The sequence below is a fragment of the Hakea prostrata genome, chromosome 3 (assembly GCF_041222555.1).
Source record: "Hakea prostrata isolate BN-2017 chromosome 3, UWA_Hpros_2, whole genome shotgun sequence".
Classification (NCBI taxonomy): domain Eukaryota; kingdom Viridiplantae; phylum Streptophyta; class Magnoliopsida; order Proteales; family Proteaceae; genus Hakea; species Hakea prostrata.
The window spans coordinates 75,184,060-75,208,871 of record NC_142602.1 but is presented as its reverse complement, the minus strand read 5'-3'; the positions used below and the strand labels follow the sequence as shown (position 1 = coordinate 75,208,871).

Sequence of the window (24,812 nt, the reverse complement as noted above, 5' to 3'; positions counted from 1 at the left end):
CAGAGGCATTAATGCACTGACAAGTATCACCCCTTTTTAAGTTTCAAAACCATACATCCTAGCTTCTAATTTTGCTTTCTAAAAGGACTACGATGTTGAAGAATCTCATCGCCGAACAAGAATCTCACCGCTGAAGCAAAATTTCACTTCCGGTAGTCCTCCTTACGGCATGTTTGTTCGTCCTCCCTGTGGAGTGTTACCCGTGACCCCCCATTATTTTGTTGAATCTCATATTCTGTGTCTGTAAACTGTGAAACCTCCAATGGAACCCCTGCTTCCTAAACCTAGAGACTTTATTCCTTTTGTTCCTCAAGATAGCTCACATCAATATAGTGACAATATATCAAACCCTTCCTTGCAACCCTCGGAGAACACTCAATCTTCCACAGAGGAAAGCTATGAATCCAACGACGATATATGTCTAGATGCAGCGGATGAGGTGAGAGTAAGGAAAAGCTGGGAGCTTACTTTAGCAGGATTTGTTGTCGAAGGCAAGCCAATTTGCAAGCAGGCTATGACGAAAGGTATTGCCTCTGTCACACCCCACCCGCCGGTCTCAGTTACTCGCCCAACAACCCGTGGGAGTGATCCGTCACAGGATCTACGGTTTTAGTCTATCAACAATAATAAATACAAATAAAGACAATCAAGAACAATAATAGTTCAATTAATGAATTAAAGGATTGCAGGACTCCAAATACTCCAATAAAATAATCTATGAAAGAATAATAAATCAAAAGAATATGAGTTCAGATGAAGCAATCAAAAAGAGTTAAATTATTTTCTTTCCAGTTTCTTTTTCTAAAGCTATAAACTTAGACTCAAGTTTATCAAGATGAGGGGTCCTCAAATTCTCCTCCATTTGCTGAGCAAACTGTCTGGCAATCTATCTCCTACGCCCATCAATGGGTGCGATAAGCGCACTCCATGCACTCACAAGAGCTCCCGCACAGGCTATCTCCATTTCCCATTGTCGGTGCCATATCTTCTTCATACGGGAAGGTTCCTTCATAGGAAACTAATCCATCTTCCGACACATTTCCTCCATCTACGTAGACTAATAAAACATATACAATATAAAGGAATGAGTTCTGGAGATCTCAGTAAGAACAAACAATGATTCCCATCCATATGTCAAACCAATCAGAAATGCATAAATGATATGTATGAGTGCAAAATATGAATACCGCTAAGATCTAACTATGCAAGTCTCTAACAGTTGACATGCTTTAAGATATACACCAGCCCTCCTCTAGGTAGGTCTAGTCACCCTGATCCGGCGAGGACTAGTTACCTCTATAGGGATCCTGGGCAAAATGGAAAGTCCACACTGGCTCTCAAACCATGGTTGGGGTTAAGTCAACACTCTCTCACCACGACCATTGGCAATGAGTACTGGCGCATATCGGGGTTTCTAATCCAATGCAAGGTCATACAGGTAACATACTACATGAAGTCCAGATACATCCCCTATGGCACCAACCAACTCGGTTTAGTATCCTTCGCAACCTAAGAATGAGAATCCTCACGGATTGGCTACCGCTATTGGACTTCATTCCATAACCCTATGGTCATCCACATATTGTTGGGGCGGAATGCTCTCATGACTCCTCACGACGCCCGGTCCATTCCTTGGACGTCCATGAGCCCAACCCTAACATATGCAACCCTACCATTTATATTACTAACAGTGGACCATCGTCACATCACTATCATCATGGGTCACTAGGTTTTAATTCCTCTACCGAAAGGGTAGTAGCATGTGGGGTACCTAGCCATGCAACTCTAGACTCTACCTAAGAATGTTATCTAATAGTTATGACAGTGCTGGAGACATCAACAGGCATGTGTCCCATTCCACAACCTTCTGATATCCCAAGCTAAGATATCCAATTAGAATATCTATTCCATCAGAACCACGTACTATCAACCAACATCATATCACATTCATAATCAACAAAGTGCATGTGATATGGAGAGTTTATGATCAGATCGGGTTCATACCTGGTCCAACCCTCGACCCCGGTCGAGAAGGAGAAAACCGAATCGCTCCCGAGCGAACCGGATCCAGAAGACGGCTTGCTGAAGAAGAAAGATTATTCTGCTGCAAGCGTGCCTTGATCTTACTTATGGATTAGGGTAATCACCCTGATGACAGCAGACTCAAACTGACGGCTGCGGATAATCATCATCAAAGGGATAACTATCGCATAACCTAACGGTTATCTCAGGAGTCCTCTACTAGCCCAAACTAGTAGAAGTCTATCGCTCAACGGATCTTATTGATAAGATCCAACGACTACCCGAAGAAGGCTCGAGTGCATCCAACGAAGGAGATTCGAAGGTACACTCTATATAAACCTCACTACCATACAAGGTGAGGGACGGATCAATCGATCAAGGAGAATACTATCTGAGACTCAGGTTCAGATACATACTGATAGACCTCAACTATCAACGTCCTGCTATCTAGATCACCTTTCCCGTTTCTTCATTCATTAGCTCGTGCTTCTAGCAGAGCCGTTTGTGATTAAGTTCATCAACCGACTTAGCCTTCGGAGGTGGACTCCCGACCCCGGCGGTCGGGCCACATCCGACGCTTTTGTTTTGTAGGACACTACGTGGAGATCCAAGGGCCGAGCAGATTTTGGACGCATCATTTGGCGCCGTCCGTGGGAAAGACTTGAAAAAGCCATGGTGACTAGATCAGCAGCAGCAGCCGCACAACGCAATTTCGGTGTTCGGATACCGGGGTGAATAATCGAGATATTCCCCGGAAAGCCAAAATCCTATCGAAGTGGATAAGGGCCGGGGAGGACGTAATCCTCCCGATACAATCCAAGATCAATTGGATCGGGTAAAGATTCAACTCTTGGAGGTGAGCCAAGCACTCCGCTTGCTCACCAGACGAGTGGTTTTACCACAAGAACCTGATCAACACGATTCGGGGAGACGTGCATTGCCACGTGACCAAAGAATGGCTGAAGACCGGAATGTCGATCAGAATTTCCGTGAAGGAGACCGAGGACTTCGGAGGATTGATGATCAACCAAGGCGAGGCGATCGGTTCGATAGACCGCAAGAGAGTACAACCGATTCAAATACAAGGTTGGATCCGGGGTAAGAACTCATTCACCCACCGTCGAAGAACCGTTCGTGATGATCGAGCGGTTCGTGACGAGAGAAACGTTCGTGAAGGACGGGCTGTTCGTGATGATCGAGTAGCACGTGATGATCGTGTTAATCGGGGTCGTGATCGTATTGCTGAAGATCACCCGACCCAGATTGGTCAAGAATTGGCCAACATCAATGAGAAGTTAGGGCAATTAGCTAAGGGAAGAATAACTGAGGATATTTACTCAGTCATTCGGAAGACTCCTTTTGCTGAGCCAATCGCGGGATATCGGTTTCCCCATAACTTCCGTTTGCCTACCTTCTCAACATTCGATGGCTCCGAGAGATCCAACAGCTCACATTGGCTATTACCAACGGACCATGGCGGTTTCGAGTAATTCGATGAAATTTTATGCGGGGTTTTCGGATCATCTCTAACGGAGCGGCACAAAAGTGGTTTTCTAACCTCCCCTCGGGAAGGATCGTAAACTTTGACAAATTGGCACGCCAATTCATAGGGCGATTCCCAGTGGGATACGAGGTCAAGAAAACGGAAGAAACCTTGTTTCTTGTCAAATAGGGAAAGAACGAATCGATCGGAGAGTTTCTGAAAAGATTCAACAAAGTGACGATGGAGATAGAAAACTTGGATGAACAGGTAGCTAGAACCGCTCTATTCACAGGACTCACAAATCGGAAACTCCTGGAGTTATTACAACATGATATACCCACGACTTATGCTGAGTTGGTACAGAGATGCCGGAAGCAGGCTGAAGTCATGGAGATTCTAGATGCGCGCCAAGGAGATAATAAAGTCTCCAATAAGGAACAAAAGGCTCTGAGCGGAAAGCGGAAGCCAAAGAAGAATGTTCGTGATCGGGTTGGAAGATCCCAACCTTGGCGCCAAAGATCCCCACGGAAGTGAGTACACTCCATTGAATGCTCCTCGGGCCGATATTCGAATATCCTCAAAAGAAAAAATATTTTGAAGTGGCCGCCTAAAATTCTTTTGAAACCCGGAGAGCAAGCAAGATCGGGAAAAGTATTGCCGATTCCACAAGGACTATGGTCATTACACTAATGATTGTCGTCATCCGAAGGCGGATATTGAGAGATTAATATCTCGGGGACATCCGTCCGGGTTTGTTAGCGAGAAGAAGGGAGGAGCCACGCGGGCCACGTGCGGCTGCCCCTAAAAGGAATCGTTCGGTTAGTTCGGGTAACAATCAAGGGAGGCCCCGAAGTCCAAAAAAGGCAAGGAGGTGATTGAAGCTGCTACTCGGTCACCGATCCTTACCATCTTCGGGGGTCCAGAGCCTGAATCATTCTGGAGTTTAAAAACCAAATCCAAATTTGTTGGAGCCTGAGAGGCGCAGAAGCTGAAGAAGCTGAATGGTGAAGATTCTATCACCTTTAGCGAAGAAGATGAGAGAGATGTTTGTTTACCTCATGATGATGCTATAGTCATCAAGGTAGAGATTGCACGGCGGGAAGTGCATAGAGTATTGATTGATACAGGGTCTGCAGTTGACCTAATTTCTTACGAAGTGTATCAAAAAATTGAAGGTGGATCAAGATTTGATGAAACCTTCATCAACACACCTATATGGCTTTGCAGGGTCATCTGCAGTGGCGGAAGGATCGGTTCAGTTGGATCTTTCCATTGGAAGTTTTCCCAAAGAAACAACTGTCCGAATCAACTTGTCATCCGACGGCGCTTCCTGGTGGCAAAATCAAGAGAAGGACGAACTACACCAAGAGAAGGATGAGCTGCATCACTTGTCATCCGACGGCGCTTCCTGGTGGCAAAATCCTCCAACTCAGAAGGAGAGGAGGAGGATGCCAAACAAGCACTAGAGTTAGAAATAGGAGCAGCACCTGCTGGGGCCACACCTTCATCAGACGCCAACATAGTTGCCTCAGATGCCCGAAGAGTCTCCTTCGGGGGTGCACCAACAGGCTCACCAGCAGGATGAGAGGCCGGGACCATCGGCAACGGAGTGATCAAGATCTTCTTGGGAAAGACGAGCGGTCACTTCGAGCAAAGGAGGCGCGGGGACGGCATCAACGAAGGCTGCGGGAATCGACTTGAAGATTCACCGCCAGCGATCGCCTTACGCTTGGAGGATTCACTAGCTGAAACCACCGCACTGGCCCCAATCACCACCGACGGAACGCTATTCTTGCGAGATTTTGCTCTAATAACGTCTGGGTTGATCTTGGGAGCCACTATACAAAAAACAAAAAACAAACAGCCGTATCAGTACAGAAATAAACGACAGCAACAATGGGGAAACCCTAGTTTTCTAAAGCATCTGACAGACCGAAAAAATAAACCCCAAGTATAACTACTGTGCCAGTTTACTTTGGGGAGAAGAGGGGAAGGAGATGAGAAATCTAAAACTCACTTGTTCAGAAATGGATAGAGCTGTCGTCGAAGTACAAAGAATACAGAGGCAGGCCGAAGGACGAAAGGTTGTTTTGGCACTTTAGCAAATCTATCTTGCAGAAGTCAGGATAGATGGAGGGTACCCACAAAGGCTTTAAATAGCCTCAGGTATAAGACGACGGTTGAAGGCTAAGGACAACCGACGACCCAGATCGAAACGACGCTTCGAAATCCGTAAAAAGCAAGATCAACGGTCGAAGGGATGCCACATGGGAACATGTGGAAGCGAGCACCTGGTGCAGAGAAACCTCCAATCGTCGCACTGCCATTAAAATAATGGAGATATTTCCGATTCATTGGAAACAGTGAGTGGTACACAAAAGCAGGAAAACGTTTGAACTTCGCAGAAGGGAAACGTGCGGACTTTGCAATAAATGAAGTAGTGGGGAAGATTAACGCATCTTCCCGAAACGCATCTTCCCAATATTTCTACAAGATCATTATTCGGCGAGGAATGAAGAGTTAAGTGATAAGTTTTATCATTAATACTTTGATATTCAAGGCAATACTTCGGCAAGAGATGGGGAAATTTTGAGGCCAACATGAGTAAAGAAATGTCTATTCATTAAAATGAGGGTACATCTTTACAAAGGAACAACACCCTAAGCCTTTTCTTCATTGTTGCCCGAGGGACCCTGGTCGGGATGACTTTTCTCAGGATCCTGAGAAGAGCCTTCCTCAAGAATGTCATCGGCTGAATCCTCTACAGCAACAACTTGAGACTCGGCTTGTGATTTCTCCTCTCGGAATTGCCGGCTCGTCATCTAGATATGCCTCATATTGAGGGTCAGCTGGAAAAGGATCATCTACTCCCCGGGCCCGGTGCGGGAGATCCATACCAACTTTCCCGAAGACCTCGGGTGGCATACCTCACGAAAAGGAGCAAGTGTCGAAGTCGGGGACGTTCCAAGGATCTGCTCCCAAACGTCGTTCTGCCCCATGCGATAAGCCTGAATGTTGTAGAAACCTAGCAATTCGGAGAAGGGTACGCTGTCCAGGTATTTCCGGATGCACTCCTTCCGAAGGTTTGGCTTGATATGCTCAGGCTTGCTAGGGATTGCCAACTTCAGATGTTCTTCGAGATCCCTACTCTTAATTTCAAGGCGGTCACCAAACAACGTGGCAGCTGCCTTTTGCTTCCTAGCCTCGCGCTCGGCAGCAGAGACACGAATTCTCGAAGCTTCAAGGGCTTCCTTGAGGGAGGTCACTTCTTCCTCATGCTTTTTTCTGCAGCTCTACGGTAGCTACGGTCGGCTGGTCTATTTCGGAATTGGCCTTGGCCAATTTCTCTTCACAAGTTTGCGGCAAGGAGCTGGTGCGACCAACACGGCTCAATGCTTCCATGTGTTGATAAAAGCTCAACACGACATTCCTGGGAAGATGGAAGACATCAGAAGAAGTCATAAGAAATTATGAAAACATAAATAAGCAAGAAGACTGTTACCTTGTAGATTGACTCACAAGGGAGGTGTCATCCAGGGCTTCAAACTCCTGGCGATCAGAAGGAGCAAGACTGAGAGAGCTCCACTCTGCAGCTTTCTCAGGATCCCGAGTGATCCTGTCGGTCATCTTCAGGGTCCACTGGGGGAGGAAGACTTCCTCACCATCCGTCGAAGCTTTGGATTTTTTGTTGGAGGGAGCATCAATTGTGTCATGCCTCCTCTTGGTTCAGACGGAGGAGGAGACGGTGGCCCTCTCCACCATTGGTTTCTTCCCTTTACCCGAAACATCAGCTACATGCCTGATATTCCGGATACCCCTATAAGAGGGATTGGGAGAGGGAAGAGAAGCCTCTTGATCTGCAGTCAAGACCCTGGGCGATCGTTGCTCGGCTGTCACAACGGCTTCAGCGGCCTTTACCCTGAGGCTTTCGGGGTTCATTCGGGAGGCACCGCAAAGAAGAAGGACAAGAATCAGAATTCAAGACATTTCACTTCAGTCAAATCAAAGGATGATGGTTAGAAGCTCACAATGAGCCAAGCCCTAGTACTGTAGGATGGAGTTATACTCCATTTCATATCCATGTATCTCTTGATACCACAGAATGGATTTGATCTTCAAGATGGCCGCCTCGTCTTCTTTGGATAAGGGAAGGCCCTGATTACTTTCGGACGAAGAAGTAAACCTCCTCCGGGTGGTCGGGAAGTTAAGATCCGATGGAGGCGCTCGACGGGAAAAAATATCGTTCGCGCCATCTTTTGTGGTTAGAAGGGCAAGTTCCTTTGGCGAGGATGCTGCCCCTCCAATCAAGTTCAGCCCTATTGCGTTTGGAAAGAAAGACCCATCCGGGAGGATGGGAGATAGAAAGAACATGAAAATGTACAAAAAGAGAAAGAGATGGCGTGATGCCAAGCTCAAAACACAAGCCCAAGAAGCCGACGATGAGACGCCATCTATTGGGGAGGAGCATTCCGGGACAAATGTTCCAATGATTCAAAACTGCGGAAAATAAAGGATTAAAAAAGGGAAAGCGAACCCCGCTTTCCAGTGTATCTATGTACAGAGAAAATTCACCCGGAAGGGATGAATCAACCCTCTCATCGGGGTGGGGAGCCCTAACCCGATATGAGGAAGGAAGGTCAAAATCTTGGACAGCGGAAAGAAGAGTTTCTCCATTATAAATGGAGGGAACGGAGAGCAGGCCCACCATTGGACCCGGAGGTTTGAGGTTGCCTAGAGGAATCAACGATCTTGGAAGATCCAGACTCGACAAGGACAGGAGAAGTTTAGGTTTTTCTTTCAAAACCTTTTTGAGAAACTTCAGCGAACTCCTGCCAGAGGACGGTTAGGGTTTTGTTATCACTATCCGACTGTTCGGGAGTAGGAGAAGCAAAAGCATCACTGCTATCACCAACTTGGGGTACTAAAGAAGCCCTGTCGTCCGCCATTACTCGTTTCAGTAAACTACAAAAAGAAAAGATCGGTAAACTTACCGATTCGGTGAGACGGAAGCTTGAGAGCGGGAAGGCGCGAAGGCGGACAACAAAGGTTCAAATTCCGGGACGGGGAAGAATGAAACCTACGAAGACAACGAACCGCTTTTAAAACTCCCGCACGAGTGTTCGGGAATCTGAACGATCGAGATTAATTCAAAATCAACGATCAAGATTGAAAGACGTTTTGAAAGTTTGAACTCACGAATCCGAAATAGGTGTTCGGAAACCGTCGCTTGGATGACGTGAGCCACGACAGATCAACTGCAACGGAGACATGTGGCCTTACACTCACAACGCTCGAGGAAAAGTGACCACCGCATTAAATGTGATATGACATTTAATGAAGCACGTAGAGATCATCACTTGACGACGAACCCAGTTAAAAACCAAGCCCTCGGGATAGACCGAACGCTTGGTCTCGGGGGCTCGTGATATGGAGAGTTTATGATCAGACCGGGTTCATACCTGGTCCTACCCTCGACCCCGGTCGAGAAGGAGAAAACCGAATCGCTCCCGAGCGAACCGGATCAGAAGACGGCTTCTTTGAAGAAGAAAGATTATTCTGCTGCAAGCGTGCCCTAATCTTACTTATGGATTAGGGTAATCACTCTGATGACAGCATACTCAAACTGACGGCTGCGGATAATCATCATCAAAGGGATAACTATCGCATAACCTAACGGTTATCTCGGAGAGTCCTCTACTAGCCCAAACTAGTAGAAGTCTATCGCTCAACGGATCTTATTGATAAGATCCAACGACTACCCGAAGAAGGCTCGAGTGCATCCAACGAAGGAGATTCGAAGGTACACTCTATATAAACCTCACTACCATACAAGGTGAGGGACGGATCAATCGATCAAGGAGAATACTATCTGAGACTCAGGTTCAGATACATACTGATAGACCTCAACTATCAGCATCCTGCTATCTAGATCACCTTTCCCGTTTCTTCATTCATTAGCTCTGTGCTTCTAGCAGAGCCGTTTGTGATTAAGTTCATCAATCGACTTAGCCTTCGGAGGTGGACTCCCGACCCCAGCGGTCGGGCCACATCTGACGGTTTTGTTTTGCAGGACACTACGTGGAGATCCAAGGGCTGAGCAGATTTTGGACGCATCAGCATGTATAAACAATACAAACAACAGTTATACATCAAGATCAGTAGATGAAACATGATTAAAGCAGCATATGAAAAGAAAGATTAATCATAACAGACACTAGACTAGCATGTTCAAGTCAATTCATAAAGACAGGAATGTATGCCCTTACCTGCATATAAGTAATTCGTCCGTAAAAAGTAATTCGTAAACAATTATAAAACTTTCTCTTCAAACAGAGGACACCTATACACAGGGTTACAATAAGGTATAAGTCAATGAATCAAATCATATCAAAACCAAAAGCCATTTGGTCACTGGAAACCAGCTGGTCACTTGGGCCGATCGCTTAGGTTGAGCGACCGCCACTAATGACCGCCCAAAAAATAGAGAGTTTCAATCCGAAACTTAGGCTTCTGATCATCTGTTTTCAATCCGAATTTTGAATGATCATCCGAATTTCAAATATGTTACTCCCATAACCACGGTGATACTGAACCTAAACAAAGACATCAATTAGATTATCCAGAAACCTCCCTCTTGACTAGATCAGCCCTTTTCACGAAAGCAGGGTTTCGTTTTCGGATCTGATCTCACCAAGATTAACAAAAAGGTAGGCGGTGCAATAGAAGGATCAATAACAACCAAAGAGAAGTACAAATCTACTTTTATCATAGCAAATGGTGAAGCATAAGTGAACAGGGAATCACTTACCTTAACTAGATTGACTATGGATGACAGTAGAACCTTCTGGGACTCTAACAGCACTTCAGATATGCTTTCAGCACTTCTCCACAGCCGTCTAACCTCCAAAAACGGTAACCACAAATAAAATATTTGTAAAATAAGTGAGGGTTACTATTTATAGAAGTCAGGGGGCAAAATAGGGCAAAATCCCGCAACCAGAACCAGGCGGTCGCTTGGTTCAATTGACCGCCACTAGCAACCGCCCCCATGTATTTTGCTAAACAAGGGTGCTTTGCCGGGGGGATTGATGTCTAAGTACAACCTAACCCTAAAGAAAACATGGGGGAGATCTTACCTTCATTCCAAACATCTCCTGACATCACTTGCCTTCTAGAAGTCCAACTACCAAGCAAGGCAAGCTCTTCAATCAGAGAATCCAGATCCATGGGTTCAGGGTATGGATCATGGACCTCTATCCGGACACTCCACAAATTTACCCAACTAGACCTTCGGGTTCTCAAACCTGCAATATAGATCCCGGGTTAGAAATACAGGGGTTGTTACAGCCTTAGTTTGGAATACTCGCCAGTGCGTGGAAGTAACCTGAATAGAAGACCGAAAATTCTTATTTCAGTTTTGTCATGCATTGGATAGAGACAATGTGCTAAGAGGTGGGCCTTGGATTGTTGTTGGTAATTTATTGGTGTTGGAACCCTGGAACACTGAGAATTTACATTATGTGACTTCTAGGTACAATTCCACGCATTCCCAGTGGCACTACTAGATCCTATTATAGCTTTGAAGATTGTGAAGAAAGTTGGAGAAGCTTGTTTGGTGGCGATCATAGACGGAGTCCAGTTGTCACACCCCACCCAGCCGGATCCGGTAATACCCGAATACCCATGGGGGTGATACACTGCAAGATCTAGGTTCAGTGACAAATCCATACAAAACATGATAGAGCATAATTAAATGGACAAGAATAAATCAAGTTCAAGTAATAAATTACCAAATCTTAAATAATGATTACAATCATCCATTATTTCAAATCAAAACTAAACATCAGAGTCTTAGAAGAGAAAGAATATTTAAAGTTGCAGCGGAAAATCATTTAAGGAAGCTCTAAGGAAAAGAAACTCCATAAGAGCAGTCTTGGCATGAACATGAAGCGTCATGAGCTTCCACTTCTTCTCCGACAACGCCCTACTGGTAGCCATTTATCAAAGGATCCTCAGCGTAGGAGGGGTCCTCATAACCTGTAGAGCAGCCTAAAGAAACAAACAAAATAAAGGAATTGAGTTCATAGAACTCAGTGGGTAACTAACATTCATGTCAATACCATGGAAAAAAATTCGGTTGAAACATGCGAAATTTCGACCGAAATTTCGCACTTTTGAAAAACCGAAACGAAACCAGTGGGTACCGAAGAAAAATCATTGGTTTCGGTCGAAACCCTCGAAATTTCCCTATTGGGTCGAAATATGGGTGAGCCAGTCTGAACCGGCTGGGAAAACTTGCGAAATTTCGAGGGTTTCGATCGAAACCCTCGAAATTTCGATCGAAACTCGAAACTTGGTTTTTTGTTTAAGTGAACCGGCTGAACCAGCCGGTTCAATGTTATAAAAAGTCACCATCTTCGATCGAAACTCTGGGAAACCAGAGTTTCGATCGGGAAACGCAGGCGGAGGCAGAGAGTTTCGACATGAGGTTTCGACCATTTTTCGACCTTTTTTCATGGTTTTGCATGATTTCAAGTAGATTCAAGCACTCCTTTGGTGAAATCGGCACTTGTTGGTGGATTATTTCAAAGTTTGAAGCTCTATTGGAAGGTAACCTAGCTTTGAATGGTTTAGTGAACAGTAGTTTCCTTGCTTTTAGCTTCATTTCCTTGGGTTTTTAGCTTCATTTCCTTGCTTCTCTTCTTTCCCCTTGCTTCTCTTCTTTCCCCTTGAAATTCTTGTGTTTTCAGCATCGAGTCTTGCTGCAAGTTGGCTCATGTATTCCATTTACAGCTTTAAAAAAAAAAAATCTTTTTTTTTTTTAACATTTAAAAAAAAATTTTTTTTATTTAAAAAAAAAAAAAAAAAAAATTTTTTTTTTTTTATATTATAAAAAAAAAAAATTAAAATTTGTTTTTTTTTTTTTTTTTTTTTTTAAGAAGAGGTGATCGCGGAGACCTCCCCGGAGGAACTGGACCAGATTAGGAGAAGTGTTAAGAAGATTAAGCGGGGGAGAGAGGAGGGTAAAGGAGTTCTACTGGAATCACCCCTACCCAAGTCCTATGCTGAAACGGTTTCAAACAAGAATGCAAACGGTAATTATGGGGTCATCACAGAAGATGGAGTCGAGCTTGATGAAGATGGGTTCATTGTTGATGATCCTCTAGAATGGGAAACCGATAATGAGGAGGAAGAAGAGACGGATGGATTAGTAGATAGATTATGCCCTGTTATAGTTTTGTCCAAACTGGAAAAGGAAAAAATTCGGAAACCTTGGCAGCAATCTCTCATTATAAAATTGGTTGGGAAATCTGCTGGGTACAAGTTTCTTTATGGTAGATTGAATGCACTATGGAAGCCGAGTGGCTCATTAGAATTAATTGACATTGGGTATAGTTATTTTATTGCAAAATTTGGTTTGAAGGAGGATTTTCAGAAGGCTCTCACGGAGGGACCTTGGATTATTTCAGATCACTACCTATCTGTTCGTCGGTGGGAACCGGATTTTGATCCTGCAAATGCAGCGTTGAAAAAACTTGTTGTTTGGGTTCATTTTCCAGGAGTCTCAATAGAGTATTTTGATACAGGTTTCCTTTTTAAATTGGGTAGTCGTGTTGGTAAGGTGATCAAGGTTGATTCTACCACAGCCCAAGCAATGAGGGGTAAATTTGCAAGAGTCTGTATAGAGGTAGATCTTTCAAAACCTTTATTGTCAAAATTCAGGCGCAAGGGGAAGGTACATCAAATTCTTTATGAATCTTTACATCTTCTTTGCTATGCATGTGGAAGATTTGGCCATCATCAAGAACAATGTCCTACAATTAAAAGAGCGGAAGAAGTAGAGCAGGTGGTTAATCAAGGAGTGGCTCCAGCAAGAAATACCTATAGCTACTAATATTGTGGGCGTTGATAAGGTTCCTGAAGATACATATGGTCCATGGATGCACGTCCAAAAGCCAAATTTCAGAAAGGATAGTCACCGGACTTCAGGAGGGGTTACCAAAAATATTAATGAAGGGCAGGAGAAGATTTATCCTAATCAGAGTCGTGGCCGTGGCGGAGTGGAGGAATTTGAAATGGATACTGGATCAAGATTTGCGGCACTTATGTCAAAAGATCAAGAAGATGGATTAGATGAAGTTCAATTAGACATGGAGAAATCAATGGTTCCAGAATTGTATCCCACTGTCTTATGCCAACAATCTATGCGGGAGACACAGCAATCGTGGAGAACTAAGGTACGTGAACCCCTGCGACCACTTGAAGTTAATATGCTAGATTCTCAGTCTGTGGAGAGTCCTTCGAGATCTCAACAGAGGAAATCATATGTGCTTCCAACTGAGCTTCAACGAGCCCAAAATACTCTAGGAGGTGCTGAGGTGCATGGTAGTACAGACATTAATGTGGCTATAAGGAGATCGGTAGAACACAAGGAAAATTGGGACTCATTGAGGCAATTAGAAGTTAATATCAATCTTGAAGCTGATGCTCGTATGGATGTAGATCAACTTGCAATTGTGCCAATACATGGGAAGCCGCCAGATGGGCAGCTTAATCCAAGGGATCTTGATGGTCCTAGATTTAGAAGATTGTATGCAAAATCAACCCAAAGGGGTTGATGAGATGATGAAAGAAGGGTCTTAATTCTTTACAGACAGTTATTTATGAAGACTTTTATATGGAATTGTAGAGGGGCTGGAAACAAAGCCTTTGCAACTACCCTAAAACATTATAAGCAAGTATATCAGCCAGATTGTCTTATCATCCTTGAACCACGTATTAGCGGTGTTCGCGCAGAGGAGGTTATTCGTCAAATGCATGGCTCTATAAGTTTCAGAAGTGATGCTGTAGGATTATCTGGTGGCATTTGGTTCATTAATTTCAATGACAATATCCAGGTATTCCTATCTCAATCCCATCAACAATTTTTGAATATAAACATTATTGATCATCAGATTAGTATACCATGGTATTTTGTGGTGGATGTATGCAAGCCCCCATTGAGTCCATTAGACGAGAAGGTTGGATTGATCTTCAATCAGCTATGGAGGCTATTGGTGGTTCATGGTTGGTTGCAGGTGATCTGAATGATATTCTAGACCAGACAGAGGCAGGAGGGGGAGCTCCAATATCCTCAAGGAAGTGTTTGAATTTTAGAAATAACATTAATTTATGCGGCCTATTGGACTTAGGATACTCAGGGCCCAAGTTCACCTGGCGAGGACCTAAATGGAGAGGTTTTAGACGTGTTTACCGACGCCTGGATAGAGGGCTATGCAATCCTGAATGGCGTGTTATGTATCCTGAAGCTGTAGTTAAAGTCCTCCCTAGAATCAAGTCTGATCATCACCCAATTTTAATTGATACTTGTCCTTTGCGAGGCCCTTTCCGAAAGAGACCTTTTTGCATGGAAGCGATGTGGTTAACCCATTCTGATTTTTCGAAGGTAGTTCATGAAGGTTGGAATCCTAATGTTGAGTTGCATGAGGCATTAAGTGAGACGCAAAAACGACTTCAAAGTTGGAATCATAAATCCTTCGGGAGAATTGAAAAGTTGAAGAAGAGTCTTCATGCCCGTTTAGGCGGTATTCAAAAGAAACTTGCTAATGGTCCTTTTAACCCTTTTTTGGTGCGATTGGAGAAAGAACTTCGCATGAAATTAGAACAAATTCTTTGCAGAGAAGAGATTCTTTGGGCCCAAAAATCCCGAAAAAATTGGGTAATTCATGGTGATCGAAATACTAAATATTTTCATGTGTCTACAGTCACTAGACGAAGGCGAAATAAAATTGAGGGATTGAAGACAAATGATGGTGTTTGGATTGAAGATTATACAACTCTTAAAAATCATGTGGTGGAATTCTTTAAAGGGTTGTTCTCAATTGATCAGAAGGAATTGTCCCAACTTAGTACTCATCATGGGTTTCCTGTACTTGACTTTGATTGGCTTTCTTTGCTTAGAGATGATGTTACCGAAGATGAAATTTTTAGAGTAGTGTGTCAGTTGGGACCCTGGAAGGCACCTGGTCCAGATGGTTTTCAGGCTGCATTCTACCAAAGAACATGGACCACTACTGGGAAATCAGTGTGTAAAATGATAAGAGATGCTTTTGATGGGAAAATGGAAGGTAATTTGAATGAAACCTTGATTGCTTTAATTCCTAAAGTAGAGAAGCCAGAAAGAATCACCCAGTTTAGGCCTATATCCCTCTGCAATGTGAGTTTGAAAATTCTCACTAAAGTAATTACTAGTAGATTGAAGGAGTATATGCCAGAATTGATTGCCCCAAATCAGGTTAGTTTTGTTCCAGGGCGTCATATTCAGGATAATATTATTGTGGCCCAGGAGCTCTTTCATTCAATGCGAAGGAATAAAGGGAAGACTCAACATATGGCAATCAAAATTGACCTAGAAAAGGCTTATGATAGAGTCAGATGGGAATTTATTGAAGAAACCCTCATTCTAGCCCGGATTCCTAAGAAACTGGTGGATATTATAATGATGTGTGTGACTAATGCTCAATTTAATGTTCTTTGGAATGGAGAAGTGACAGAATTTTTTCAACCTTCGAGAGGAATTCGTCAGGGGGATCCTCTTTCCCCCTATTTGTTTGTTTTATGCATGGAACGATTAACTCACATAATCCAAGATGCAGTAATTGCTGGTAATTGGAAGCCTATTCAATTCCGGAGAGGAGGTACAGGAATATCCCATCTTATGTTTGCAGATGATGTAGTGCTCTTTGCAGAGGCGACACTGGAGCAGATAGAGAATATTGTTCACTATCTTGAGTTATTTTGTAGTGCTTCAGGCAGTAAAGTCAGTGTAGAAAAAACTCGCATCTACTTCTCAAAAAATGTGGGCAATCAGATGGCAAAAGAAATAACTCAAATTTGTGGGTTTACGGTAACCTCTGATATAGGGAGATACCTGGGAGTGCCCATCTGGAGAGGGAGAATTCAGAAGAAAGATTATGGGTATATTGTTAATAAAGTGAGAGATCGTTTGTCCAACTGGAAGGCTAGCAATCTTTCCTTTGCTGGACGTGTGGTGCTTGCAAAATCGGTATTACAAACTATACCTTATTTTTCTATGCAAACTCAATTTGTTCCTGTGGGAACCTTACAAGAGGTAGAGAAAATCACAAGAGCTTTTGTTTGGGGTGACACATCTCAAAAAAAGCATGCACATTTGATCAACTGGAGTACTCTGTGTCAATCTAGACAGAATGGAGGGCTTGGATTTAAAAATCTGAAGCTAATGAATAAAGCATTCTTGATGAAACTAGTGTGGATATATAGGCAACAAAATTCTTTTTGGGCGAGTTTGCTTAGAGAGAAATATGGATCAAAGAGAAGAGTTCATCCTCTCAAATCAAACCAAACTGATTCTCCCCTTTGGAGGGCAATTTAAAAAACTATAATTGATATGAGACCTTATTGTAAAATCAACATAGGTGACGGAAACTCGACATTTTTTTGGTGGGATAACTGGCTTGAGGAAGGTCTAAGCTTGGAGTCGGTGGCTATAGCCCCAATTCCAAGTAATATGATATGGGAAAATGTTGTTAGCTATATAGAAAATGATGGTGTGCAATGGTCTACTAGGTTTGAAGAATATCTTCCGACAACAGTTTGCAACAAGATTAAGGACACCATAAATCCAATTAATATGGAGGGGAAGGATTGGTGGTTATGGACACCATCTTCTGATGGAAGGTTCACTGTCCGCTCTGCTTATGATACTCTAGCACTTGAAGTTTATACTCCAAATAATGATGATTTTGGTGACGATTATTGGAAGGCAATTTGGAGATTATCTTTGCCACATAAGATATCCCATTTCCTATGGCTATTAAGTAAGGATCGGTTACTTACAAACTCACAAAAGAAAAAGTTGAAGCTATAGGATGATGACAGGTGTAATCTTTGTCCAGAGGAGATAGAAGATGGGATTCATGTGTTTCGTGACTGCAAATTGGCGAGAGGTATTTGGTACCAAGTGGTAGCTTCGTGTAACCAAGCGTGGTTTTTTGGTTGTGATCGGCATGAATGGCTAAGTGGGAATTTGGGTGGACATGCATCGAAATGGTCTACTGAGTGGGCGGAAAAATTTGGATGTATTGTATATTTTTTATGGGGTTGGAGGAATAAAGATATTCATGATGAAGCTTATATCAGACCTGGAAATGGGTATGCTATCATACAAGATTATTATGCGGTGGTAAAGAACGCTTGGGAGTCAAGTAGAATAGCTGCTCTCCACCCGTTGATGGGAAAGAGGAAACGGGGTTGGATGTGTCCTCGTAAAGGTTGGTTCAAGTGCAATACTGATGCGTCGGTGAGCACTCGGGATAATATTACCCAGTTAGGGGCTATTATTCGTGATCAGGATGGCAAATTTCGAGCTGGTTTTGCAAAGAAAGAGAAGATGTGTGAGGTTCTGGAAGCAGAATTGCTAGCGATTAAAGAAGGACTAAGATTTGCTCTTGACATGGGAGCATGGCCGGTTCAAATGGAGACGGATTCTCAAAAGGCAGTTATTATGCTTGAATCTCAAGCAATGGATCTAGGGAAATATCAACCCTTAATATTTTCTATTCGGCAACTAGTGGCTTCAAGGGGCCATGTTAGATTTTCCTATGTAGGAAGAGCAGACAATGGAGCAGCAGATTGGGCCTCAAAAATGAGGATTGCAACAGGCGTTACTTTGGTTAATTTCCAAGACCTGCCCCAAGATTTGGAGGCAATTTTAAAGTCAGATGTTCTGACTGAGTCGTTGTAATGTTTTTTTTTTTTTTTTTTTTTTTTTTTTTTTTTTTTTTTAAAAAAAAAAAAAAAAGAAGACTTACAGAGAATATGTTCAAGTTGGAATGTTCAATGTTGGATGTTTGAATTTTGATCCAGAAATTTTGGTACATAACTTGTTAATGAAATATGCCATTATCTTGTTCTCTCTTCTCTTTGTTGTTCACTTGTTCCATTATAGTGCAAGCTTAAATTGAAGAATTTTTCTTAGTTTTTGTATTTAGATGTTAAACAGTTAAAGTATTAATGCTTTGATTAAAATTTAAGTGTTGGACTGTTGGGTTTCTATTTTAAGTTTTTAACGATGATTATTAAATATTATGTATGTTTGTATCAGGAATTCAGATTCAGGCACAAGCTTTTGAGTTTTGAGTTGGAGATTCAGATAGAAACACAATGTCTGACATAGCTTGGCAGCATGGTAAGCCTCTGACAGATGATAGGAAAAAGTCAGAGTGTAAATATTGTTTGAAAAAGATTGGATCAGGTGGGGCCACTAGACTAAAGATCCATCTAGCGGGAGGGGACCGCAATGTGGTTGGATGCCTCAATGTCCCTTATGAAGTTAAAGTGGCAATGGCAAAGTATGTGAAAGGAGGGCAAGAGAAGAAGGCACAAAAGAAAGCAAAGAGGGATCAGTTCGAGGTAGCATGCATAGAGGAGGTGGAGGTGGGAGAGACAAATGTGGATCCAGATCCAGCTGATGCATCATCCCCAGAGGCAAAGATGGAGAGAGTACTCAGGATGAGTAGGGAGTCTTATAGACTCGATGAGATCAGGAGGACACAGAGAGCCGTGGGTGCAGGGTCATCTGGAGATCCAGATGTTGGGAGGGCAAGTGGAGGCAGCTCCAGTATGAGGAGGAGCCAGAGTACCAGAGAGTCAGTTCCATTACCATGGGCCCCACGATCACGACCTAGTGCCACATCTACTGCTTCTAGACCCATTGAGGCCGATCCTGATGTGCAGATACTACGCACTGATCCTGACTTGTTTGCGAGGCCACAGTCAAAACAGAAGAAATTAAAGCATATGTGGGGTAATGTGAAGGACAAGGTGGGGATGGCCTTTTCTAAGTGGGCATTATATCACAGTGTTCCGGCAAATGCTGCACAGGGGCCTTATTATACGGCGATGGTGGATGAGATTAGTGGTGCTGGACGTGGGGTGGTTGGGCCAACCCCATATGAGATATATAATGTATATCTCCCACGGCATAAGGAAGAGTTGAAGCCTACATTGATGGCCTTAAGCCAATGTGGATGCACTATGGGGTGACAGTGATGTGTGATGGTTGGACTGGTCCCACTAGACAGTCTATCATCAATTTTATGTTGAATTGTGATGGGAGGACGGTATTCCTCAAGTCTGTTGATGCATCCGGTCACAAGAAGGATGCAAAATACATATATGGGTTGTTGAAGAATGTGGTGAAAGAGGTTGGAGTCGAGCACGTGGTGCAAGTTGTGACTGATAATGGCGCCAATTTCAAGAAGGCTAGGATGAAGTTGATGGAGGATCCCAGATATAGGCTCTTTTGGACTCCTTGTGCGGCACATTGTATTGATTTGATGCTAAAAGACATGGGGGAAGTCAAATTTGTGAAGAATGTGGTTCAGCGGGCTCGAAATGTGACCACATTCGTATATAACCATGGATTTGCTTTGGATATGTTGAGGAGGACATGTGGTGGTGATTTGGTGAGGCCTCGGGGTCACAAGATTTGCCACAAATTGGATTTCCTTGAAGAGTTTTCGAAGAAGAAAGCCCAACTACGTGCTATGTTTGCATCTCGAAGACTGGTTTGCTTGGCCCCAATCGGAATCACCGGGGGGGAGAGCAGCATGGGCTACCATATCCAGTGATAGCTTCTGGGCAAATCTAAGAGTTGTTATCAAGCTTCTAGACCCTGTGGTGACAGTCTTGAAGTTGGTAGATCAACAAAGGAAACCAACTTTACCACATATATGGGCTGCAGTTGAGATGATGAAGGAGATGGTTAAGAAAGTCTATCCTAGGGGCAACCAGAAATTCCTTAACATCATCCAAGAAAGGTGGGAAAGGCGGTTGAAACATCCATTGCATTTGGCTGGTGAGTTGAAAGTTATTAAAATTTTCAAGTTATTACTTAAATACTTAATTGTTAATAACATAATACTTATTATGTAGTTTTATAGTTTCTTACCATCTCATTTGTTGGCTTGTTTGATAGCCTATTATTTGAACCCCATGTACCACTACAGTAAAGAACTTGGGATGAGGACAGATTTGATCCGGGCAGTCCATGAAGTAGTGGAAAGGTTGGAACCGGATGCGACAAAACAAGCATTAATTAATAATGAGGTAAGACTGTGAGTTGTGACTTGTGAGATGACTAGTAGTCTAGTACTTAAGAATTAGGCTAAATACTTGTTTCTTATTACTAACTTTGTAATTATTTATCGCAGCTTAAAGGCTTTTAGAGATGCTAACGGTAGCTACGGTCACTCGATCGCTATTGAGGGCTAGGGAGAACACCACTCCGGTTAGTCACTTAGTCGGTTAGTCTAAGTCTTAGATGCTCAATTTGAGTTTTTGACACAGTTTATTTTTACTATTATTAATTAGGTTGGTTATGTTTCTTGCAGCTGAGTGGTGGCTGCAATACGGGTTAGACTCGTAGTACTTGATTAAGATTGTAGTTAGAGTGCTCTCCCAGACATCTTCTGCCACCGGCTGCGAGCGTAACTGGAGCACATTCAATCTGATACATTCTAAGAGGCGGAACCGTTTGGGGGTGAAGCGGCTGGAGGATCTTGTATATGTTCATTATAATATGAGGTTGAGAGAGGAGCACATTAGGTTAGGTCAAGAGCAAGGTAATGAGGACAAGATTGAGTTGGCTGACATCTTTGCCATAGATGATGATGAGGAGGAGTACCCCCTATTTGAGTGGGTCAGAGAGCCATTATTGGATGAGGCGGGAGGTCGACCCAGCAGTCAAATTGCACGAGAGATGGGAGCTGATGTTAATGAGTTCTTGGCCACAGAGGGGAGAGTGCACACCGAGCCTAACCGTCCCTTTGTACCACACCCTGGTGCATCCAGTGTCAGTGAGGATAATATTATATGGTCAGATGATGATGATGATATTACTCAGCCACCCGTTAGTCAGGCACAGGATGATGCAGGAGATGATGATGATGATGGACTTGGTAGTGGCCCTAGTGGGAATGACAGTGGGAGTGATGATGATGATGATGATGATAATGATGGTGGTGGTGGTGATGATGATGATGGTGGTGACGGGCCAGCTGATCAGGATTCAGCTGAACCACGGAGAGACCACCACCGAGCCGGCGGTTGAGAGTCGGGGGACATGGAGGGCCATTAAGATTCACGGGGGAGAGTCAATTCACCCATGCTACCCGGGATGTCGACCACGGTGCAGTCGTAGTTCCACTTGCGATCGGAAGGGGAAAGGGAAAGGGAAGCACCATGGACATGGGTATGAGGATGACACTTCATCGTACGGGTCTTACAATCCCATTGAAGTGAATAGCTTGGCAGGCTCCATAGGATCTATGAGTCTAGATGAGTCAAGAGGCTCCACTGTCGGATACCGGATACCAAAGCAACGGCTGATCCCCACTCGTACGAGAGCGGTGCTGCATCTTCTTCTGGGGCTTATAGTAGTGCATCTTATGGTCAGGGGTTTCCTCAGGATTATGGAGGACATACAGTAGTGGAAGTGGAACAGGGTAGGATGTATTATCCAGCGTCTGATGGGAGGACGGTATATATGCATAGGGGTGCAACTTATACAGATGCTGATTCGGGGGCACAGATGTTTGTGGAGCAGATCTTCGGGGTGCAACCCCAACCCATACCCCCTGAGATTCATCAAGAAGGACTTCCCTATCCTTATTGTGCATTCCCTCAGATCGGATATCTTATGCATGTTGATGACCAGACCTATAGAGCTGCAGTTGTCAATTACCTCGACAACCATAGGCATCACATGTCATGGGATGTCTATGTCCGTTGGTCAGAGGAGAGGATGTCACAAGCACAGTACTACTCAAGTCACGGGATGGATCCGCCGAGGCACTCCTATTGGCACTGACTTAGTGAGTTGTACTTCCCATTTTATTTTTATTACTAGTTACATTGTATCTGATGTTTAAGAGTTTATTTGATATTTCGAATTGAACTTAAAAGTTAGAAGTTAGAGCTTAGAAGTTAATATGTTCATGTTGAATGTTATGCTTATTTGCTTAAGTATAGTTAACTTTATTGTGTACTTCTCGATCATCTTTACATTAATGTTATGTAATTTAAAAGACATATTTACATTGATTTTTTTACTAAAATGCATGTGCCAATGTGTTCTTTATACACTAATTAGCTTAAATACAGAATCCCACCCCAAAATAGTCTCTAAAACCTGTCGAAACTTGATGTCGAAACTTGTGCGAAAAAGTCCTCGGTTTCTTCGAAATTTCCCAAGTTTCCACCTAAGTTTCCCATTTTCACCCGGTCAAAACTTGAGTTTCCCTCGAATTTTTTACCATGGTCAATACATTCATCCGTACTCCATATCATAATTCATAAAACAATCATGTATTTAATAATATAAACAATAAATGCATGGTGATGATATGAGGTTCCTAACTCTATAATGTAGTCTCTAACGTAGACACGCATTAAGTCACACACCAGTCTTCTTTGGGCGGTCTCATCACTCTTCTCTCACGGCACTCAAGCATGTCTGTTGGGTTCTCCGCGGCAATTGGGTCAAGTCACATCAATCCGTGGCTGGGGTATAAGTCACCACTCTCTCACATCACCATTGGCATAAGATCAGGCGTTTGTCAAGAATTACTCTAAGCCCAATGCAAAGTCATACGGCCTTGTACTACATATGGTCCGGATACTTCCCCTATGGCACCAACAAACTCGGACTACGTTGACCCCTAATGTCACACCCCACCCGCCGGTCTCGGTTACCCGCCCGACAACCCGTGGGAGTGATCCGTCATAGGATCCATGGTTTTAGTCTATCAACAATAATAAATACAAATATAGACAATCAAGAGCAATAAATGTTCAATAAATGAATTAAAGAATTACAGGAGTCCAAATACTCCAATAACAATAATAGACGAAAGAATAATGAATAAAATGAATACGAGTTCAGCGGAAGCAATCAAAAGAATTATATCAGTTTCTTTCCAGTTTCCTTTTCTAAGGCTAAATAATGTTTTTCATGAATCTTAAGATAGGGTGTCCTCCAGTTCTTCTCCATTCGCTGAGCGAACTGTTTAACCACTTTTCGTCTCTGACCATCAATAGGTGCAATAAGCGCACTCCATGCACCCACAGGAGCTCCCACACAGGTTATCTCCATTTCCCACTGACGGTGCCACATCCTCTTCATACGGGATGGTTCCTTCATAGGAAAGCAGTCCATCTTCCGGTACAATTCCTTCTTCTGTGTAGGCTAATAAACATATACAAAATAAAGGAGTGAGTTCTAGAGAACTCAGTAAGAAACAATCACAAATCCCATCAATTATCCAACAATGCATAAATACATAAATGATATTAATGAGTGCAAGGTATGAATGATACTATGATTTCTAACTGTGTAGGTCTCTAACAGCTGACATGCTTTAAGATATACACCAGCTCTCCTCTGGGTAAGTCTAGTCACTCTGATCCGACAAGGACTGGTTACCTCTGTAGGGATCCTGGGCAAAAAGGGAAAGTCCACACCTGGCTCTCAAACCATGGTTGGGGTTAAGTCAACACTCTCTCACCACGACCATTGGTAATGAGTACTGGTGCATGTCTGGGTTTCTAATCCAATGCAAGGTCATACTAGTAACATGTCTACATGAAGTCCAGATACATCCCCTATGGCACCAACCAACTCGGTTCAGTATCCTTCGCAACCTAGGAATGAGAATCCTCATGGACTGGCTACCGCTATTGGACTCCACTCCTTAACCCTATGGTCATCCACATATTATTGGGGTGGAAGCTCTCATGACTCCTCACGACACCCGGTCCGTTCCTTGGACGTCCATGAGCCCAACCCTAACATATGCAACCCTACCATTTATATGACTAACAGTGGACCAACGTTACATCACTGTCATCACGGGTCACTCGGTTTCAATCCCCCTACCGAAAGGGTAGTAGCATGTGGGGTATCTAGCCATGCAATTCTAGACTCTACCTAAGAATGTCATCAAACAATCATGACAGTGCTAGAGACATCAGCAGGCATGTGTCCCATTCCACAGCCTTCTGATATCCCAAGCTAAGATATCCTAGAGGAATACCTCATCCATCAGAACCTCACACTATGTATCATCAGTATATTACAATCATAACCAATAAAGTATATATGTAAACAAGACAAACAGTAGTAATATAACAAGATTAATATATAAGGCATGACTACAATAGCATTTATAAAGAAAGGCTAATGCTAACAGACACTGGACTAGCA

General features: G+C 43.3%; 2 protein-coding genes across 2 annotated transcripts; both read left to right on the top strand.

Moving 5' to 3' along the window:
• Positions 1-262: 262 nt before the first annotated feature.
• Positions 263-18,290, top strand: LOC149023090 (uncharacterized). Its single transcript, XM_089147765.1, has 7 exons — positions 263-524; positions 12,445-13,241; positions 13,420-14,096; positions 14,196-14,403; positions 14,466-16,710; positions 16,963-17,309; positions 17,415-18,290. The coding sequence occupies exons 1-7, from the start codon at positions 263-265 to the stop codon at positions 18,288-18,290; spliced, it is 5,412 nt and encodes a 1,803-aa protein (XP_089003891.1).
• A 1,354-nt stretch (positions 18,291-19,644) lies between these two features.
• On the top strand, positions 19,645-20,178 carry LOC149023089 (uncharacterized). The gene has a single exon (XM_089147764.1). The coding sequence runs from the start codon at positions 19,645-19,647 to the stop codon at positions 20,176-20,178; it is 534 nt and encodes a 177-aa protein (XP_089003890.1).
• The last annotated feature ends 4,634 nt before the right edge of the window (positions 20,179-24,812 follow it).

Excerpts from the sequence above, each read along its gene's own strand:
- LOC149023090 (XM_089147765.1), top strand. The coding sequence starts at position 263 with ATGGAACCCCTGCTTCCTAAACCTAGAGACTTTATTCCTTTTGTTCCT. Across the intron at positions 14,404-14,465 it reads ATTTCAATGACAATATCCAG|TATACCATGGTATTTTGTGG; the intron begins GTATTCCTATCT and ends TCATCAGATTAG. Across the intron at positions 17,310-17,414 it reads TTGGTGACGATTATTGGAAG|GATGATGACAGGTGTAATCT; the intron begins GCAATTTGGAGA and ends TTGAAGCTATAG.
- LOC149023089 (XM_089147764.1), top strand. The coding sequence starts at position 19,645 with ATGTTGAATTGTGATGGGAGGACGGTATTCCTCAAGTCTGTTGATGCA.